Source organism: Chlamydotis macqueenii, chromosome 17, assembly GCF_036417535.1.
Source record: "Chlamydotis macqueenii isolate bChlMac1 chromosome 17, bChlMac1.mat, whole genome shotgun sequence".
Lineage (NCBI taxonomy): Eukaryota > Metazoa > Chordata > Aves > Otidiformes > Otididae > Chlamydotis > Chlamydotis macqueenii.
The window spans coordinates 11,129,782-11,146,184 of record NC_141572.1 but is presented as its reverse complement, the minus strand read 5'-3'; the positions used below and the strand labels follow the sequence as shown (position 1 = coordinate 11,146,184).

Below are 16,403 nucleotides of genomic sequence, written 5' to 3'. Positions count from 1 at the left end.
TATTGTTAACATCATAGTGATTCTGAAGTACCAGTTGCCCATCTCTGAAATCTAGCTTGTCGTTTAGTGGCAAGGAGGGAAGGATTGAGTGAATGACAAGCCTACTACCGAACAGCGCTTACATGACTGGGGGAAAACATGACCTTTGAAGGTGAACTGCATCGGTGCCTGAGGGGAAGAGTGTTGCTGTGAACACAAGAGAGAGTAGGGAGATGTGCTGGTGTTTATACACAGTATATGAGGGCGTGGGTGGAGGTATGGACAAGAATGGATCCCTGGCTATGCACACAGGGATGCGTGTATGACATGTTTTTGCCCAGGCTTAGATATAGCCATGTCTCCCTACAGTGATGGCCAGGCCCGTGGCTGCAAGCGTGAGCAGACCTGAGTGTACTCGAGTTTGCAAATATCTGCCTTTGTCTCTCAGGCAGCACCGTCGAGACGGGCGCAGGGCCAGGCCCGGCAGAGTCCCGCGGGCACGGCCTCCCGCAGCCGGCCCGGGCTGCCCCTTTAAGAGGCCCCAGCCCCGTGTCAATCGTCAATCGCTGCGCTTGGCTCCTTCCCTCTCCTCCCCTTCCGCAGCGCTGCGAGTCGGAGCGCCGCCGCCGCCGGAGCCGGAGCCGGGCCGCGCCATGGGCAGCCGCGGGCAGCCGCTCCCCCGCCGCCAGCCGCCGCGCCGAGGGGGCTCCCGGGGGGCCGCGGGGCGCTCGGGCACCGAGGGGTAGCGGCAGCGGCAGAGCTCGCCGCGGGACGCGCCGCCGCTTCGCCGCTCTTGCGCGGAGGCTCCGGAGAGCGTGTGCGCCCGGGGGACAGCACAATAGCCGGGAGGAGGAGACAGGGAAAAGGGGTAGGGGGAGAGGAGGAGAGAGAAAGAGAAAGCACAACACGGGGGCTGGCGAGGGGAGGACGGAGCGGAGGACTTCTGAGCGGGGCTGCGCCGAGGACCGTGCCCAGGACGGCGACGGCAGGAGGTGGGTGGGTGGGTGGGGGGCGATATTTACCTTCCCTCCCCCGCCCTGCGCCGGCTTCTTTGTCCAGCCACTTCGGAGTGCTCTGGGATCGCCGGGGTGGCAGCGTTGTTGTTCGCTAGGAAAACATCGGTCATGCCGGGGAGAGAGTAGCGAGCGTACGCGGGGCTGGGGTCGGCGAAAGCTGAAGGAAACGGGGAGGAGAGACTGCTCCGAGGATTGCCGTTTGCCTCCCAGTTTCCCTGCATGAACCGTGGAAGAGATGTATTGAGTTGACCCTGCCGGAGCTGTTTTTGCTTTTACATGTGAGATCCGGTTGGTTTATTCTCTCCACCTATCTCTCTCCAGCCTCCTTCCCATATTCTCCACTTACTCCTGTATGCAAAATGGTGGACCCTGTGGGGTTTGTGGAGGCTTGGAAAGCACAATTTGCAGACTCTGAGCCTCCTAAAATGGAGCTGAAATCTGTGGGAGACATTGAACAGGAGCTGGAGATGTGCAAAGCATCTATCCGGAGACTGGAGATGGAGGTCAACAAGGAGAGGTTCCGCATGATTTACCTGCAGACTCTTCTGGCAAAGGAGAAAAAAAGCTATGATAGACAGAGATGGGGTTTTAAACGTGTTTCTCAGTTGCCTGAAGGGAGTGCCGAGCAGCAGATCCAAGACCTGCAACATCACCAGTCTGCTGACCAAGACGAATATGAAAAAAGCAAGTCACACCACGGCGAGGAAAAGTTCAAACCCAGGATACCCTCTCTGCGGAAGCTGTCTACCCAGAGTGATGGGTCAGACCTGTCGCCTTTGGACAGTCCCCATCATGGAGAGGGAGAGCAGGACAGGTGTAAGTACTATGGTGAAGAGAAACTGAAGAGAGTTGTAGAAGATATGGAGAATCGCTGTGATACAGATGGCTCTCCTTCAAAACATAGATCGGCTTCCACTCGCAGGCTAGTGGGATCTGCTGAGAAGGAGGGATCATTTGAACCTATTTCTAAGGAGAGAGGGAACAGTACCAGTGTGGCAGCCCTAAGGTCCAATTTTGAGAGAATTAAAAAGGTTAATTCACATTCTTCTGGAGATAACAAGGATGTTGTTGAAAAGCCCTTTTATGTGAACATGGAGTATCATCATGAGAAGGGTCTAGTAAAGGTCAACGATAAAGATGTTTCTGATAAAATAAGCTCTCTTGGTAGCCAAGCCATGCAAATGGAACGCAAAAAGTCTTTGCACTCCCTCCCTTCTAATATGGTACCCAGCTTCAGTGAGTTCCAGAGGCCTGCTTACAGGGGAAGGTCCTCGGAGACCAGCTTTGGCTATGATGGAGAATATGAGGATGCTGAACTGAACCCCAGGTTTCTCAAAGATAACCTGATTAATGCCAACGGCAGCAACCGCTCACCTTGGCAGCCCATGGACTTTCAACCCTATCAAAGTATCTATGTTGGTGGAATGATGGGGGAAGGAGAAGGGAAAGGACCTATTCTGCGAAATCAGGGCACAACTGACCAGGAAAAACATCTCACTTGGCCCAGGAGATCTTATTCCCCTAGGAGTTTTGAAGATATTGGAGGAGGATATACTCCTGATTGTAGCTCTAATGAGAACCTTACTTCCAGTGAGGAAGACTTCTCTTCAGGGCAGTCCAGCCACGTCTCCCCCAGCCCCACCACTTACCGCATGTATCGGGATAAAAGCCGTTCTCCCTCCCAGAACTCTCAGCAGTCCTTTGACAGTAGCAGTCCACCCACCCCGCAGTCTCAGAAACGGCACAGGCAGCAGCAGGTCATTGTGTCTGAGGCTACTATTGTGGGTGTACGAAAAACGGGACAGATCTGGCCAAGTGATGGAGATTTGCCTTCTGGGAGATGTCACCAGGACAGCTGCTTCCATGGGGATACAGGTGTGTACCAGCTTTTTGTTTAGCCTTTTAAATGTATGAAGCAGGAATTAGCATCATGGAAATGAATGGGAGAGGTTTTCTAGGTGGGCCTGGGTGAATCACTCGAAGGGGGGAACCGTTTAATGTGAGAAGTCTGTTTGATTTGTAGTGGGCCTGTTTTAGGAAGGTCCTGCACAGGTATAGGTCAAACTGTGTTTTAGGAATACATGTTTGATTCCCACAAGGGTTGATTCAGGCTTCTCTTGAGAGGATCAGCAGAGTCCCATGTTCATCAGTTCTCAAAGTTTCGATGTGAACACTCAAGTAAAAAGAAGCCAGAGCTATTCAGTATTCAGCACCAGCTTGTTCCTTCCCTCTTATTCTTGCGCTGAGGAGCAGCTGAACTCTACCTCAGAGGTGGTAGTGTGCCAACATGCTACAACCTGAGGGTTTTACTGGAGCTTTACCAGTAATGATGCTGTTCCCACAATCTTGTTTTTTTTCCTGTCTGGATTAATTGCAGTGCTAGTTTCTCGTTCCGTCTCGTGTCATCCTTCAATTAGAGCTGATTGGAGGTGTTGATTGTGCAACCCTGTTCTTGAAGCTTTCTGCTATCACTAAGTGAAGGCAGAACTTGGAATATCAAGAAGCCCTGAGGGAGAGCTGTAAATTTAATTTCAGCAGTCAATTTTTTTTTTCTTGGGGAAGAATCAACAGTATTGGAACCCATTCTTATGCAAGCCAGTTAGGCATGCAGGTGTGTCTGTGGAATCACAGTGGATTTATAGTTGGTGGAAGACACAAACAGTGAACTATATATTGATTCAGGTAGATTTATTGAATGTATGTGGACATCTGAATCTGTTTAGAAAGGCACATAATGTAAATAGTATCTTGTGCTAACACTTGTAGTCTTCTGTGCAATAAATGAAAAAGTCAAATCCAGGAATGAAAAAAACTCAGTATGATTGCTTTTATATACTTCTGTAATTCTAAATCTGTGAGTTACCTTGTGGGTTTTCTTTGTCTCTTTGAATCTGTCATTTTAATAAGGGGTTAACGTAAGGGGTTATTTGTCAGTGTGGCTGAACTCATGAAGTAGTGCGTGAATGCGAGCTGTTCAGAGATGTCAGCTTCTCAGGTTGTCTGAGCTGAGTGTTTTAGTTCTCAGAGGAGTAACTTTGCTGGAAGGAGATGCCTGGTTTTACTTTCCCTGCTGAGTGTTTTTTACCAGCAATACTTTTGGGAGCAACAATGGAGGGAGAACTCTTCCCTGCCCCCCCCCTCCATCCTTACATCCTGTTGTGTTATTGGAAGGCTGTACGGTTGTAATGGATGTTCACTATATGTGAAACCTCAGTACCCTGTCTCCTCACAGTGACTTCTTCCTTATCAGATTGTATGCACGTACTTGTTTGCTAACTAGGATGACTGCATTCTTGTTCGGTTTCATGCATATGTTTGTGTCTTATGGGTAATACTTGCAATGCAGAGGAGAGGCTGGGTCTTGTACTGGTTTAAACTGAGCTGCAGCCATCTGTTTCTACACTTGTTTACTGATGCTCTTTAGATGACTGGGAAGCCTCCTAGCAGTTGCAGTTTTTGCAGAAAGAAACAAAGGAGCAAAAATAACAAAGGTTCATAAAGCTTGAGGATAAATTCAGCTTTTAGAAAGGCAATAGATTATTTTAAATAATTTAGCTGGAATGCAGTGATTAAAAAAAAAAGAGGCTGCTGAAAAGTCGGAGCAGTTATAATTCCTGGTTGTACTGGAAAGCTTTGTGTCTTGTTCCTAAGGATGGACTCACAATTGCAGGCAAGGACAGAATGTAACTGATCCACCTGCTGCTTTCCTCAGCATAGGGGCTAACATGGCAAGCTTAGCAGGAACCTTTACCAGATGGCTAATCAGTACTGTCTTGCACATTAGCTGGTGGCAACTTTTTCCTTAACCAAAAAGGCTTATGCCTTCAGGAGGGCTATGTTTTTGATTATTTTCTACTGAGCATCATTTTATATAAATTTTCTTTTTTTCCTTTTTTTAGGAAGAATTTTTGATCTGAAACCAACTGGCAGAACCTCTCTTTCATAAAACAAACAAAAAGCATGAGAGCTCACTTTGTGATTAGTTGGTTGGCTACCATTCCCAGCTATCACGCTCTGATGCGGACTGTTCGCTATCACCATGTGATGTGAAAACAGTTCATGGATCCAGCCAGCTTTTCCTGCACCTGTGATTCTGCCAGGCTTCCCTGAAGTTTTGCTTGAGCAGAGAGTGCAAGTTTGAATCACAGCAGGTTCTGGCCAGCCTTAATGTTAATTAGCATCAAGTGGGATTTGTTCAATAGTATTTGGCTTCTCTGTGCATTCAGATTTTTGTGTGCTTGCTGGCTCTGCTTTTCATGGCTATAGCCATATTAATGCTGAATGTGGCATGGACAGATGCGACGTGAACTTTCTGTCTGGATCTGCCATCTCAGTGCATCTTGAGCTTGGCCAGCAGACATGTGCTGTTTTATCCAAATTCTTGAATTGACAATCAAGTGATAATTTCCTGCTTTTATATTACCAAAAGGGACTAGAAGGGGATCACCTAACTCTCAAATGAATGGGATCCAAGCCAAAATTTGGATTGGGGTTCTTGGAGATGAGTTATGAAAAACCTTACATCAGACCGAGGTAGTAGGCTTTTAGTTTTTCCCAAGGAACAGAATGAGAGCTTTAGGGTTGAGATTTGGTAATAACTGTACTTACTATTAAATGTACTTAATGGAGCCCGGGCTCCAGATATTTGTGTTAGAATGAATTATGTATCACTAGTTTCCTATAGTGGGAATAGAAAAAAAAATCACATCTTAACTCTGCATTAAGCTTGAATATTTTTAGTATGATTGTGAAGGAAGAACAAGATTTTTAAAGTTGCCTACTGTTAAACATTAGTTGCAGAGACAGACACAAGAGAGGCCGCCCATTGTGCATTTGTTCTTATAATCAAGGGGAGAGTTGCATAGTGCTGTTACGCAGTGACTAGGCCTCGCAATGGCCTCAGTTGGGTCAGTTTTTAACTAGCAGCAGTTTGTTAATTGAGTAGAACGCTGGAGTTGTTGCTTGGCTTTGTTGCTTACTTCACAAAATCAGTGCATGTTCTCTCATAGCTCTGTGCATGAAATGATTTTATCTACCTGCATAACAACATGGGAACTGTATCTGGAGTCCACATAGATAAAATTTACCTGTAAAGCTGCTTCCTTAAAGAGCCCCAGTAGTGATTTCTGATCACCTGAGAGGATTTGATAGCGCTCCCACAGAGTTCTGCCGGGCTCTCCCTATAGAGAGCTACTAATAGCCATAGTGCTCAATGTAAGATCAGTTTGGAGATATAATTCCATTGGGAGTAAAGTTTTACTTATTTTAGCTTCTAAGTGTGGGAATGCTGAATGTCCCTTTCTGAAGACCATGGAGCATTCTCCATGTTTTTAGTGAGTTTGATGTAGACAGAAGAAAGAGTGCTGGAATGTATCTATGCATGTGAACCGGGAGATTAAAAATCCATGTTCTCAGCTGAGCAGAATGCCATTTTGAAGTGCATACTTAGAGCTGTAGATTCTTCAGTTTCTGTATGCCTTAAATGCCTGACCAGATAGGCAAGCATCTGAATTTCCTGCTTTTAAGGCAATCTTTGACACTACTTAGTTTTAAAGCTGCAAGAGAGCATGCAATATGTTGTTTCATGCAATAAATGATTTCTGCAAGGGTCTCTTCCTCAGTTACTTGCACGTTCTGAGATCTTGGATAAGCTTCTTAATTCTACACTTCTTCCACAGTCTATTGTATTCTCTGGATTTTACAAGATGTAGTTTGAAAAGTGCTTTGCAATGTTTTAGCAGTGAAAGGATGACTCATGAGGGAACAGGCCAGTGCTGTTGCTTCTCTTTGGAAATACAGCTTTCCTTTGAGCAACTGACGCAGACTTCAGTCCACTGTGTAGTGATTCTTCTTTCTGAGGATCTGAAATGTTAGAACTTTCATAATGTGCAGCTTGCTTGTTAATTTTAAGGGCTGCTAGCCACATGTCCTGCTGTCAGTCTGTGACTTACATTGGGTCAGGAATGAGGTTTAAGTTTTCTGACACTTTAGTTCATTTTGCTGTTACTTTTTACACAAGTTTCAGTCCTCTGCTGTGTTATCAGTGGATTTCCTAGGAGCACTAATAACAAGATGCTGTTTAAATACCCGCCCTCCCCAGCTTTCCAGCGATTTAGTGGCTTTTGAGATTATAAAGCTGCTTGTGCCACCACTCCCCTCTTCTTAGTCTGGAGGAGTGAAGAGCTCCCTCCTTTCTCTGCCAGATTTCTCTTTCCCTCCAGCTGAGTTTAGTGGAATCTATGGAGCTTCTGCTTTATGTCCCCAGTAACTACAGCGTACTCCGCAGTCCTGTTTGCTTGTTTTGTTCCTTCTTCCACAAACAGTTGTTAACTTTTACCTCAGGCCTACCATAAATAATGGCATGGAGATAGATTTTATTTTTGTTTTTCTTAGGTTCACCCTAGGTGATGGAGTTTCTCCTACCCCAATGTTCAGGTTCTTTTGCAATCACAGAGCATGTGCTTTGCAGTGAGAGTGTGAGTGAGATATTTCTTGCCTGTACTGGAAAGCCCTGGAGAGGGCTGATGTCACCTGATCTGTGTATGTGAAGCTCATTTTTGTGGTCCATGACAGATATATTGAAGTGGAACTGGCTTTCCTCTGGAGTAAGTAGACAGAGAGCTATGAATTCTGCTAGTAATGGGTTAGGTAGGAAGCTGCTTGTCATCCCTGCGTAGTTACCAGCAGTTTAAAAGTGGCCTGTGTGGCAGTAGAGATGAGCCCACTTTGTGCAGCTGCCATCGCTGTATGAGGGCCTAGCAGGCAGGCAGTGATCTGTGACTTAGCAGGTGAAACACAATACCAGTGCACACCTAAAGTTTGGGAGTGTTGTAGGAACTCAAGGCTAGGAGCAAGCTGCAGCAGAGCCATATGGATATTTGTGCAGCATCCATACTGTGGTGACTGTAGACTAGAATGCTGTTCTGTGTGCCAAAACAGTTGGACCTAGGTGATTTCACAGAGCCAGGGGCTAGAGCCCTAAAGCGTTGCAGTGATTGCCACACAAGATGATAAAGCCTTTCATCTGAGCAGGAAACGTGTAGGCAAGTGGAACCACAATATTAAGCCTGTAGCTTAGTGAGCTGCTCTTATAGTCCTTGCTGACTCTGTTCAAAGTACTGGAAAAGCACTGGTTCATGGCCAAAGCAGTTGAACTGACAGATGTGTATGAACTGTGCTTCACAATTGTCAGCCTCTGTCCAAATGCTTTCAGAGGAAGAACACAGTGAGGCTGCTGTTTGGTGCAACATTTTGGTCCTGCCCTGAGAAGTGGCAGGGAGAACTGGGACCATCTGTGAGCTTACTGCCTGCATCAGTGTGTTACCTTCTCAGAGATGGGTGGCTTCTTTGTAGCTTGCTGAAGGAAAAAGAAGAGAAAGAAGGAGCAGAAAAACATGATGTCTTGATACTTTTTTTGCACTGTCTTCGTTTTCTGGATTAGAAGACTTTTCAGCTGTTTTTCCCTTGTAGAACCGAAGGTGCGCAGGGGAGTGAAGAGCTGAGGATGGGGATGGGCATGGTAGAATTGTTAGGGTTTGGAACTAATGAGGAGACTGGGCTGGTGGAGTGAAACTGATTGCTGTGTGGAGGAATAGGCAAACATGAGGAGAAGATGAGTCTGACTAGATTGCTGTAAGCACTGACCATGGCCTGTGGAGTGATTTATTTGTGCATGTGGGTGATGGACTTTAAAGCAGTGAAATACATTGGGGAATGAGGTGCTTTGGTCTCCTCTGTTTTCTCAACTCTAGCAAAGCAGTTGCACAAGTGTGTTGTTTTAACCTTGAAGATTTTCACTGTTTAGTGTAAGTATACATCACCCTTTGTACGGACTTCCACAGGTGCAAAACTGGAACACTTTCCTTTTGATTCTTGCAGTTCTCTGAAGCTAACGTTGAGACAAAGAAAGCTAGGAGTCTACTGATTTGTAGAATTAATTGCTCTACCACCTTTTCTAAGTGCTTCCATTCATCTAATATCTCTGGTTTGGATATTTGGATAAAATGCTAAGTATTGTGTTCAGTCACTCATTCATTGACAGCTTGCTTTTCACTGCCACCAGGAAGCTTCACTGAGGTATGAGCAAAGGTAGTAAAATGAGTTGGGTGGAATGGTGAGTACGCATCCTGAGTAACAGACTAGGGGAGTGGGGACAAATAAGGTTTAATTAGAAAACTTGCTAAACCTTCAAGTGTGGGTTAAAAAATGCTTATTGGAATACTGGGCAGCACACTATAGCTAATGATATTGACTCTTAAAATAAGTTTTTGGGGAGGGTGATTTGTAATCCAAGTTTGGTATTGCAGGCTGTCTGAAAGATGGGCCAGCAAAAGAGACAGAAGCCTGCGAAGGTTTGGGCCCCAGTAATAGCCTGGAAACAGGTCTCTATCTTTCAGTTCTAGCATGTTTAGCAGTTCTCTCTCTAACGCCCTCCCTCTCTCCCCAGCCTCTTAGGGATAAGCGGTTATCATGCAGAGGCCAGGGGGACCTGTATTTCGGCTTCAAGGAATTTTGGAGGTCAGTCCATAAAGGTTAATGAAGTGAGACTTGGCAAGCTGTTTGAGGAGAATTGCTCCATTTCAGTTACCATAGGGACGCATACTACTCTTCATGAAAATCAGACTGTTGATTGAAGGCACAGCTTATTTGGAGCTTACTTCCCCTTAGAGAAACCAAAACTAGCAGGTTTTTTTTTTTTTTTTTTTACTGTCTCCTCTTTGATTTGTTCTGCCCAGTCAGATAGGCATGGAAAGAACAATAAGGACCTCATCCTGTTCTTTCCCTGTTGAAATATCATTGACTTTTCTAATCTCTTGCTGGCACACACAGAAAAAGAAATGGTGTTCTGGTACAGGTTCAGTGGCAACTTTGCTGTGTGGATAGAGGGGTAGACTCCACGTTACAACAGAAACGCTGGCATGGATTAATTTGAGCGAACTACATGTGAATTAAATACTTCCAAAACAACAATTTGAGTGTATTACGTTATTAAGCAGGTTTTGGCCAGCTCATTGATGACAAAGTGAATTGCTTTCCTGATCATATCTTTAAATTATATGTAATGTGAAAGTAACCATGAACTGTAAGTAAATCCTTGAATGTTGGTCTGTCTTACTGCTGAGGCAGTTTACAAGTTTATTAAGTTCTTTAAATTTGTTTTGAGTTGTGCTATGTGTGTTTTAAACAGTAAAACTGTCCCATGCAGGATCAGTATGGTGTACTACTTTCACAAAATCTGGTTGCAGTTTGCAAATCTTCCTGTTACTAAAATAACGAAAGCATGTCCCTTTTGTCTTCTTCCCAGCTGCCAAAGTGGTATCTCTCAGACTCTTTCTTAACCAGGTTACGGCTGATGTAGTAATCAGATTATTGCAAATGTAATTGGAATGTCTATTTCGGAGAAAGCTCTGCCCAAACATGGCAGCTGGAGCCCAGTTAGTTGCTCGTGGTTACACGAATACATGAGGAGTATGTGTGTGAGAAGCCACAATGTTTGCCCTATAGGAAGAATGAATTAGTAAAGTTCAGTCTGTTGGTTTATACTACTGATTTGTTCCTGTTGGTATTGCAGGCCCTTTGCCTAGTTGTTATCTTCTGTTGTTTTGTTATTTGCAGTCGTTTCATCAATCCTTGTTGTTTCTGGGGTTTTTATTTATTTATTTATTTATTTATTTTCTGTTTTTTTAATTTTGTGGAGGGAGGAATTATTTTCTAGGGAGAATAAATCCACCACAACCTTCCTTCTTTTAAAAATAGTACATTAAAAAACCACATTCTCTTTTGGAGCTTCTGCTCACATTAAGTCTCACTCTGAAGTATCCAAAAGCTCCAAATTACTTGTAGATTGGTCTGTGACAACTGGATAGTAACAACTGTAGCAGGCTGCTGTGGTACTCACAGTGTTATCTGAAATCTAAGAAGGCAGCTTTTGCAGTGGTTACTTAGTAGTGAGCAACTTGTCTGTTTGGACTAGGCAGCTCCTCTATGTTTGTGACCTGTCCTTGATGTGTGGAGGAGTGCACTGTGCAGCCTTGACTTGCTATATCTGTTTACTTCTTCTTAAGGACTTCAGAATATTTTATGCTCAACACTGAAATGCAGCTACTTCTCTGATGGGGTATGTGCCAGCTATTATGTTACCAGAAATTATATACTCTCTTGGCTGCAAAGCTAGGTAAGGAGTGCCCATTTTGAACCCGCAATACGGGTGAGGCTGGAGCAGGTTCTAGTTGTTAGGATAGTTAAAAAACGAAAACAAAACCAGGAAAAAAACCCACAAAAAAACCACAAAAAACCCAACAAAACCCACAGTTACCTACGGTCATACTGGTGTGTTCTTTTAAAATGGGCCAGCAGCTTCCTAGAATAATCAGTTCTGAAGAGAAATACCTCATTCCCTGGAGCATCAGGCTTCAAACGTGTCTGAGCTGCTAAAAAGTAAATGTGATTAGTCTCTTGTCACTAGGGAGGTATAACATACAAACACAGAATGGTATCTGCTGCAGCCTGCAATTACATAGGACGGTATGATTTTGCCCAGGAAGATAGTAATGGCCTGTCAGCCTGGCTGTGCTCATGGTTTCCCAAAAGAGATTAGATTATGGTGCTTCGTATGAGCCAAGGCACAGAAAAGCATGTTTCTGTGACTGCTAGCATCCAGCTGCCTCAGTTCATAGCAGTCTTCATTTTTGCTTCCTGCTAAGCTATCTGTGTTCCTGATTATTATTATTATTATTATTATTTTTTTAATAATGATCAGCACTGACATTACCACATGAAGTTTCAGTAAATAATATGCTGAGAAAGTGAGTTTTTCACTGTTGGAAGACTTCTGTGTGTTGCCCCTGTGCTTGCCCTTTACCTCTTCTGCAGGCTGTCCCCTTTGTTCCAGTCCTTCTAGATTGAATGTTTGAATGTGGGAGTTCCCTTCCCTTCCCTGAGTGTCTTCTCTACTTTGCTTTACTGAGGTGATCACTGGACTTCTCAGTCTGATAGGGATGAAATCACTGTCATCACTCTAAGAAACCATAGTAGTGCCTCAATCTGGCAATGTTCTATCATTCTCTTTGAGGAAATTGTAATATTTGGATGAATATATTCGTCATTGCTAATTGTACTAATGACTTACATGAATTTGTGGATTAGCCAGCAGAGAACATCCCTTTGTAAACTTCTGTGGAAGTTCTTGTGTCTAAGCCTAAATGTGGTGGATAGCAAGCCCAGTGCTTAGCTATGATTAAAGGAGCCTTGTATAGATGGTGTGCAGCCTGCACTGCATCAGTAACTGCAATGAAGAGCAGTGCATCTTACAGTCTGTTCCTTGCTTTACTTTTATTTTCTTTAATAAAAAGCTGATAAGTGAAATCTGAACTGGAAAGAGGAAAAAAAACTGACAATACCTTCTTAAGCCTTGAGAAATACACCACTTCTCTAGTCTAATGTTCATCATCTATAGCTCCTGATACAGGGTAGATGGATATCAGGAAGAGAATGCTTTAGCCAAGTCCAGAGTATTGTCTCAAAGGTGCTCTTGACTTCCTAACTTGCTGGAACAAGTATCTCAGCTCATGTAAGCATGCTCCTCAAAGGCCTTCAAGAGCTGCTTCTAACTATGACAGACAACTAGTACACTTAGCACAAGCAATACATTGGGGCTAACAATCACCCAAATTACTGTTCAGGTGAACCTTTTGTTCAGCCTTTTCTCTGCTGGCTTATTTCCTAAGGAGCTTCCCCATAGGAATGAAGTATGCTGAGAACCGTGTAACTAGTTTGGGTGCTCCATGGTCTGCTGTTGCCCTCTTTCCTAGGAGACCTGTGATCCCTTGGTTGTAATAAAACCAAAAGGCAGATGTTGCCAACAGCACTGCATGATGACTGTGTATCTGATCAGATGGAGGGGTCTGGTGTGGGAGAAAGGGGACTACGTTTAGTCCTCGTGTGTCTCCAGAAGAGCCAGCGTGTGCTCCCCTCAAAAGGGAGCCTTGGAACCACTTGCTGTCTTACACTTATGCGACAGTTCTGTTTTTATAAGCACAAAGGCCTTTGGCAGACCTGACTGATGGTCCCCGTGCTCTTTTCTGATGATAGGGATAAAAAAAATGCCATGTTGTTCCTTTGATATTTCAGGTGGAGTATTGAGCTACAGGCCTGGCTGCCTTCTTGAATTGATCTGTACTGAATGACAGTGATGACAGCCTGATTGCAATTTTGAGATTGTTTACATGGTCTGATGCTCTTGTCATTCAGATGAGGGCTGAGTTCTGCTTCATGTGAGCGCAGGAGCTCTCTTATCTTATGAATTTAGATCAGGGCATATTGAAGAAAAGTGATGTTTGAACACATAGCCGAGAGAATGCAGACCTGTCATTGCAGCCGTTTAGTCTTTGGAGAGGCACTTCCTCAGTTTGATTTGCTGAATTTCTTGAAGATTATCCTAAGTACAGCTGAGCAGTTACACAAACCCATAAGCCTTTCCCTTTGCAGTTGTTGATAAACCACACTGCTTTTTGTAGAAAGATACATGTAGAATTTACATATCACTCTGACTCCTCCTAATCCAAATTGATATTGCAACTTCTGTATGTGCTGAGTGAAAAAACTTTATATTAGTAAACTGATGGTCAAAGTAAACTAAAGATTTGGAGCTACTAGAGTACTGGCTACCATGAAACCATGTCAGTTTTAGGTTGATGCTCTTTACTTCAGTATTAGGGAAGAGAAGATGATCTTCCTTCTCCTCCAGTGGTAGCACTTGTCCGTCTTGCCGGGGGTAGGAGTGGGCAGAGCTGTAGCATCTGTCAGTCATGGGAGGAGACAATGTTAAGGTGAGGGGACTTGTATCCCAGGATGGTGTAGCAACAGGTCCTGTTGCAGCCTCCACCTCAGGGTGAGGAGTATGTCTCAGCCAATTTCGTCTCATCTCAGCAGAGTTTTAGTAGATGGTTCATAGTATCGCAATGTTTCTTTAGTACCCCCCACTGTTAGCTTGAGAGCACTATGACAATGTCTGCAATTTGATATTGATTTTATCTTTATTCTCCAGTTTGTGTTCAATGTCTCTCACCGCTGAAAAACTCTGCATTGTACTGAAAAATTCTGTCAAGGAGGTGAATGGGTGAAATAATGCTGAGCCCAGGAGAGGATAAAATCTAGCACTCCCTAAGGTAAATGAGGAACTGGCTGTGCCTGGAAGAAGCAGGTGCCTGTACCTCTGCTGCAGAGGGCAGGCGGGTATTGGTACACTAAACTCAGTTTCAAAGGGAGCCCCTTGAGTACATCCAGGGGAGCAGGGCACTGAAGGGCACCTCCAGTAAAATCCACGTGGTAAGGTGCTGAAAATATGAATTCTTACCATGCAGTCACAGAGCTGAAGTCAACCTGCCGTTACCAGAGTTTCCTGCATTGCTAAAAGGGTCACAGTTCCCATCAGGAGAAAATATTATCCTAATGGAAAAGAGGTAGAGTTTGGAATAAGTAGCAAGGAAGGAATTAGAGACCTTAATTAATTTTGATTTTTTTTTTTCTTTTGCTTGGACTGTTGTTTTTGTTTTATTTAACAGTTGGACACACCAGTGCCTACTCTTGAGAGCTGTAACTATCTCAGGAAAGACTTGATCCAGGACTTGTTAATGTCAGGGAATTTCTAGTGACTGTCTTGCTGTGACTGAAGCTCCACAGCACTAGCTGTGTGTTTCTATATAACTACCTGAACCAGAATTTCCCAAGTTACCTTGGTTTTGAAGTGTGGGCTTGATCTCTGACTTCAGAAGAGCTGGTAGGGTTTTCAGAGGCCTATGTTATAAATGTTTTAAAACTTACATGCATGCAGCTTATGCTGTCCAGTTTCAGTAGCAGTACTGCAGATGTGATTGAGAGCTATCTGTGAACTATCCTGGGCAGGCAGTTCAAAAAAGCAATTCTATTTTAAAGTTTCCCTTACCTTTCATCCATATGCATCTGCCATGCCTCCTGGACAGGTGTTGTGGAAACACTAGTGCAGTTTGGAAAGCATTTTTAATTTAACAATTCTTTCAGCACTTCTCTGCCTCTGCTGTCTTACGAGGCAAAAAGGCAAGAGAAAGTGATAAAATTATGTTTACATCAAAACATCAGATATGCTTTTTTCAGTTTGTCCAGTCCTTGGAGGTGAGGACTCCTGTCAAAATAAATTTTGGTGAGGTAGGTTTTTTTTAGTAGGCATGGAGAGACAAATATGTCTATTATGTTTTTAGAGTATCTGAGACAACAGAAGAAGATGCCTTCCATTCAGCTGGGCGATCATCTCCCACAGACTTGAGTTCTCTTACACCGTGGTGTGATCTTAGCTGTTTGAATGTGACTGACCTGTCATGTTTGTGTTCAGCAAATATGCCCTAGCCCTGACCTTGACTACCCCAAATTTATTCAGGCTTGAGCACTGACCTATACATAATTTGTTGTGGTCTCACGTCTGGTCAAACTAAAATACATACTAATGTGATCTAAGCTCTGCTTTGTTTTGTGCTTAGTATGTAAGTGTAATAAAAGTCATACTGCAAAGAAAGGATTACACATCTTTCCACAGTTAGTGCCTATCCTCCATTTCAGTAATTATAAGAAACCTCAGTATCTCCACTTAAAGCAAGGAAAGAGACTTGATTATCTGTTATGTAAAAGCATTCTGAATGTATGTGTGCAGAAGAAAAATCCTAAGAGGAAGAATTTTTGAATTTAATTTTTTTATTCTGTATGTAGGTTTTCCAGACTTGTTTCAGTTATGTGCAAATACGCACTGACGCACAGATAGAAGCACCTTTATAAAGTTCCACCGAATTGTAATTAGATCAACAGCTGGTTAAGGAAACATCTGATGCTAAGTCTGTTTTTCCCATTAATGGACACTTGCCGTGTAGGGCTGGTGCACTTGCAAATAGGCTTGCTTAATAGTATTTGATAGCTGGTTGTGTTGTGGTCGTGTTTTTTTCTTTTTAAGGAAACCAGTCCTTTGCAATGGTAGTGAATGTAAATGAATGTAAAGAATGAAAAGTGGACCTTAAAAGAAAAACAGCCTTAGGTTTATAACAAGTTTTGATCTTATATAGTGATTTGCAGAAATAAATTTCCAAATGTTTTAACAAGGAAGTATGCAGCTCAGTCCTTTGAGATGCTGAAGCTCAGGCTTCTACCTGAATGTTAGCGTCCTGGAATCCAGTTTGGAGCATTTCTCCTGGACCACGCTTATTGTAGCTGGTAAATGAATTAACTTCCTCTATATGTATGTGTTTAGAAATGAGTTTATATCCATATGTAACTTTCAAAGGAAAATACTGTAAAAAAAGAAAAAACAAAATACAACAAAAACCCCTCAATTCTGTTGCTGGAGACTTGCCCTTTCACTGATTTCTAGAATTCATATACTTCCTTCCA

General features: G+C 43.6%; 1 protein-coding gene across 1 annotated transcript in view; it reads left to right on the top strand.

Annotated features, from left to right (window-relative positions):
* The first annotated feature begins 965 nt into the window (after positions 1–965).
* BCR (BCR activator of RhoGEF and GTPase) overlaps positions 966–16,403 on the top strand; it is a 104,743-nt gene continuing 89,305 nt past the window's right edge. The window contains exon 1 of the mRNA XM_010121129.2: positions 966–2,870. Within this exon, the coding sequence (XP_010119431.1) occupies positions 1,355–2,870 (1,516 nt within the window). The 5' untranslated portion in view covers positions 966–1,354. The remainder of the gene's footprint in view (positions 2,871–16,403) is intronic.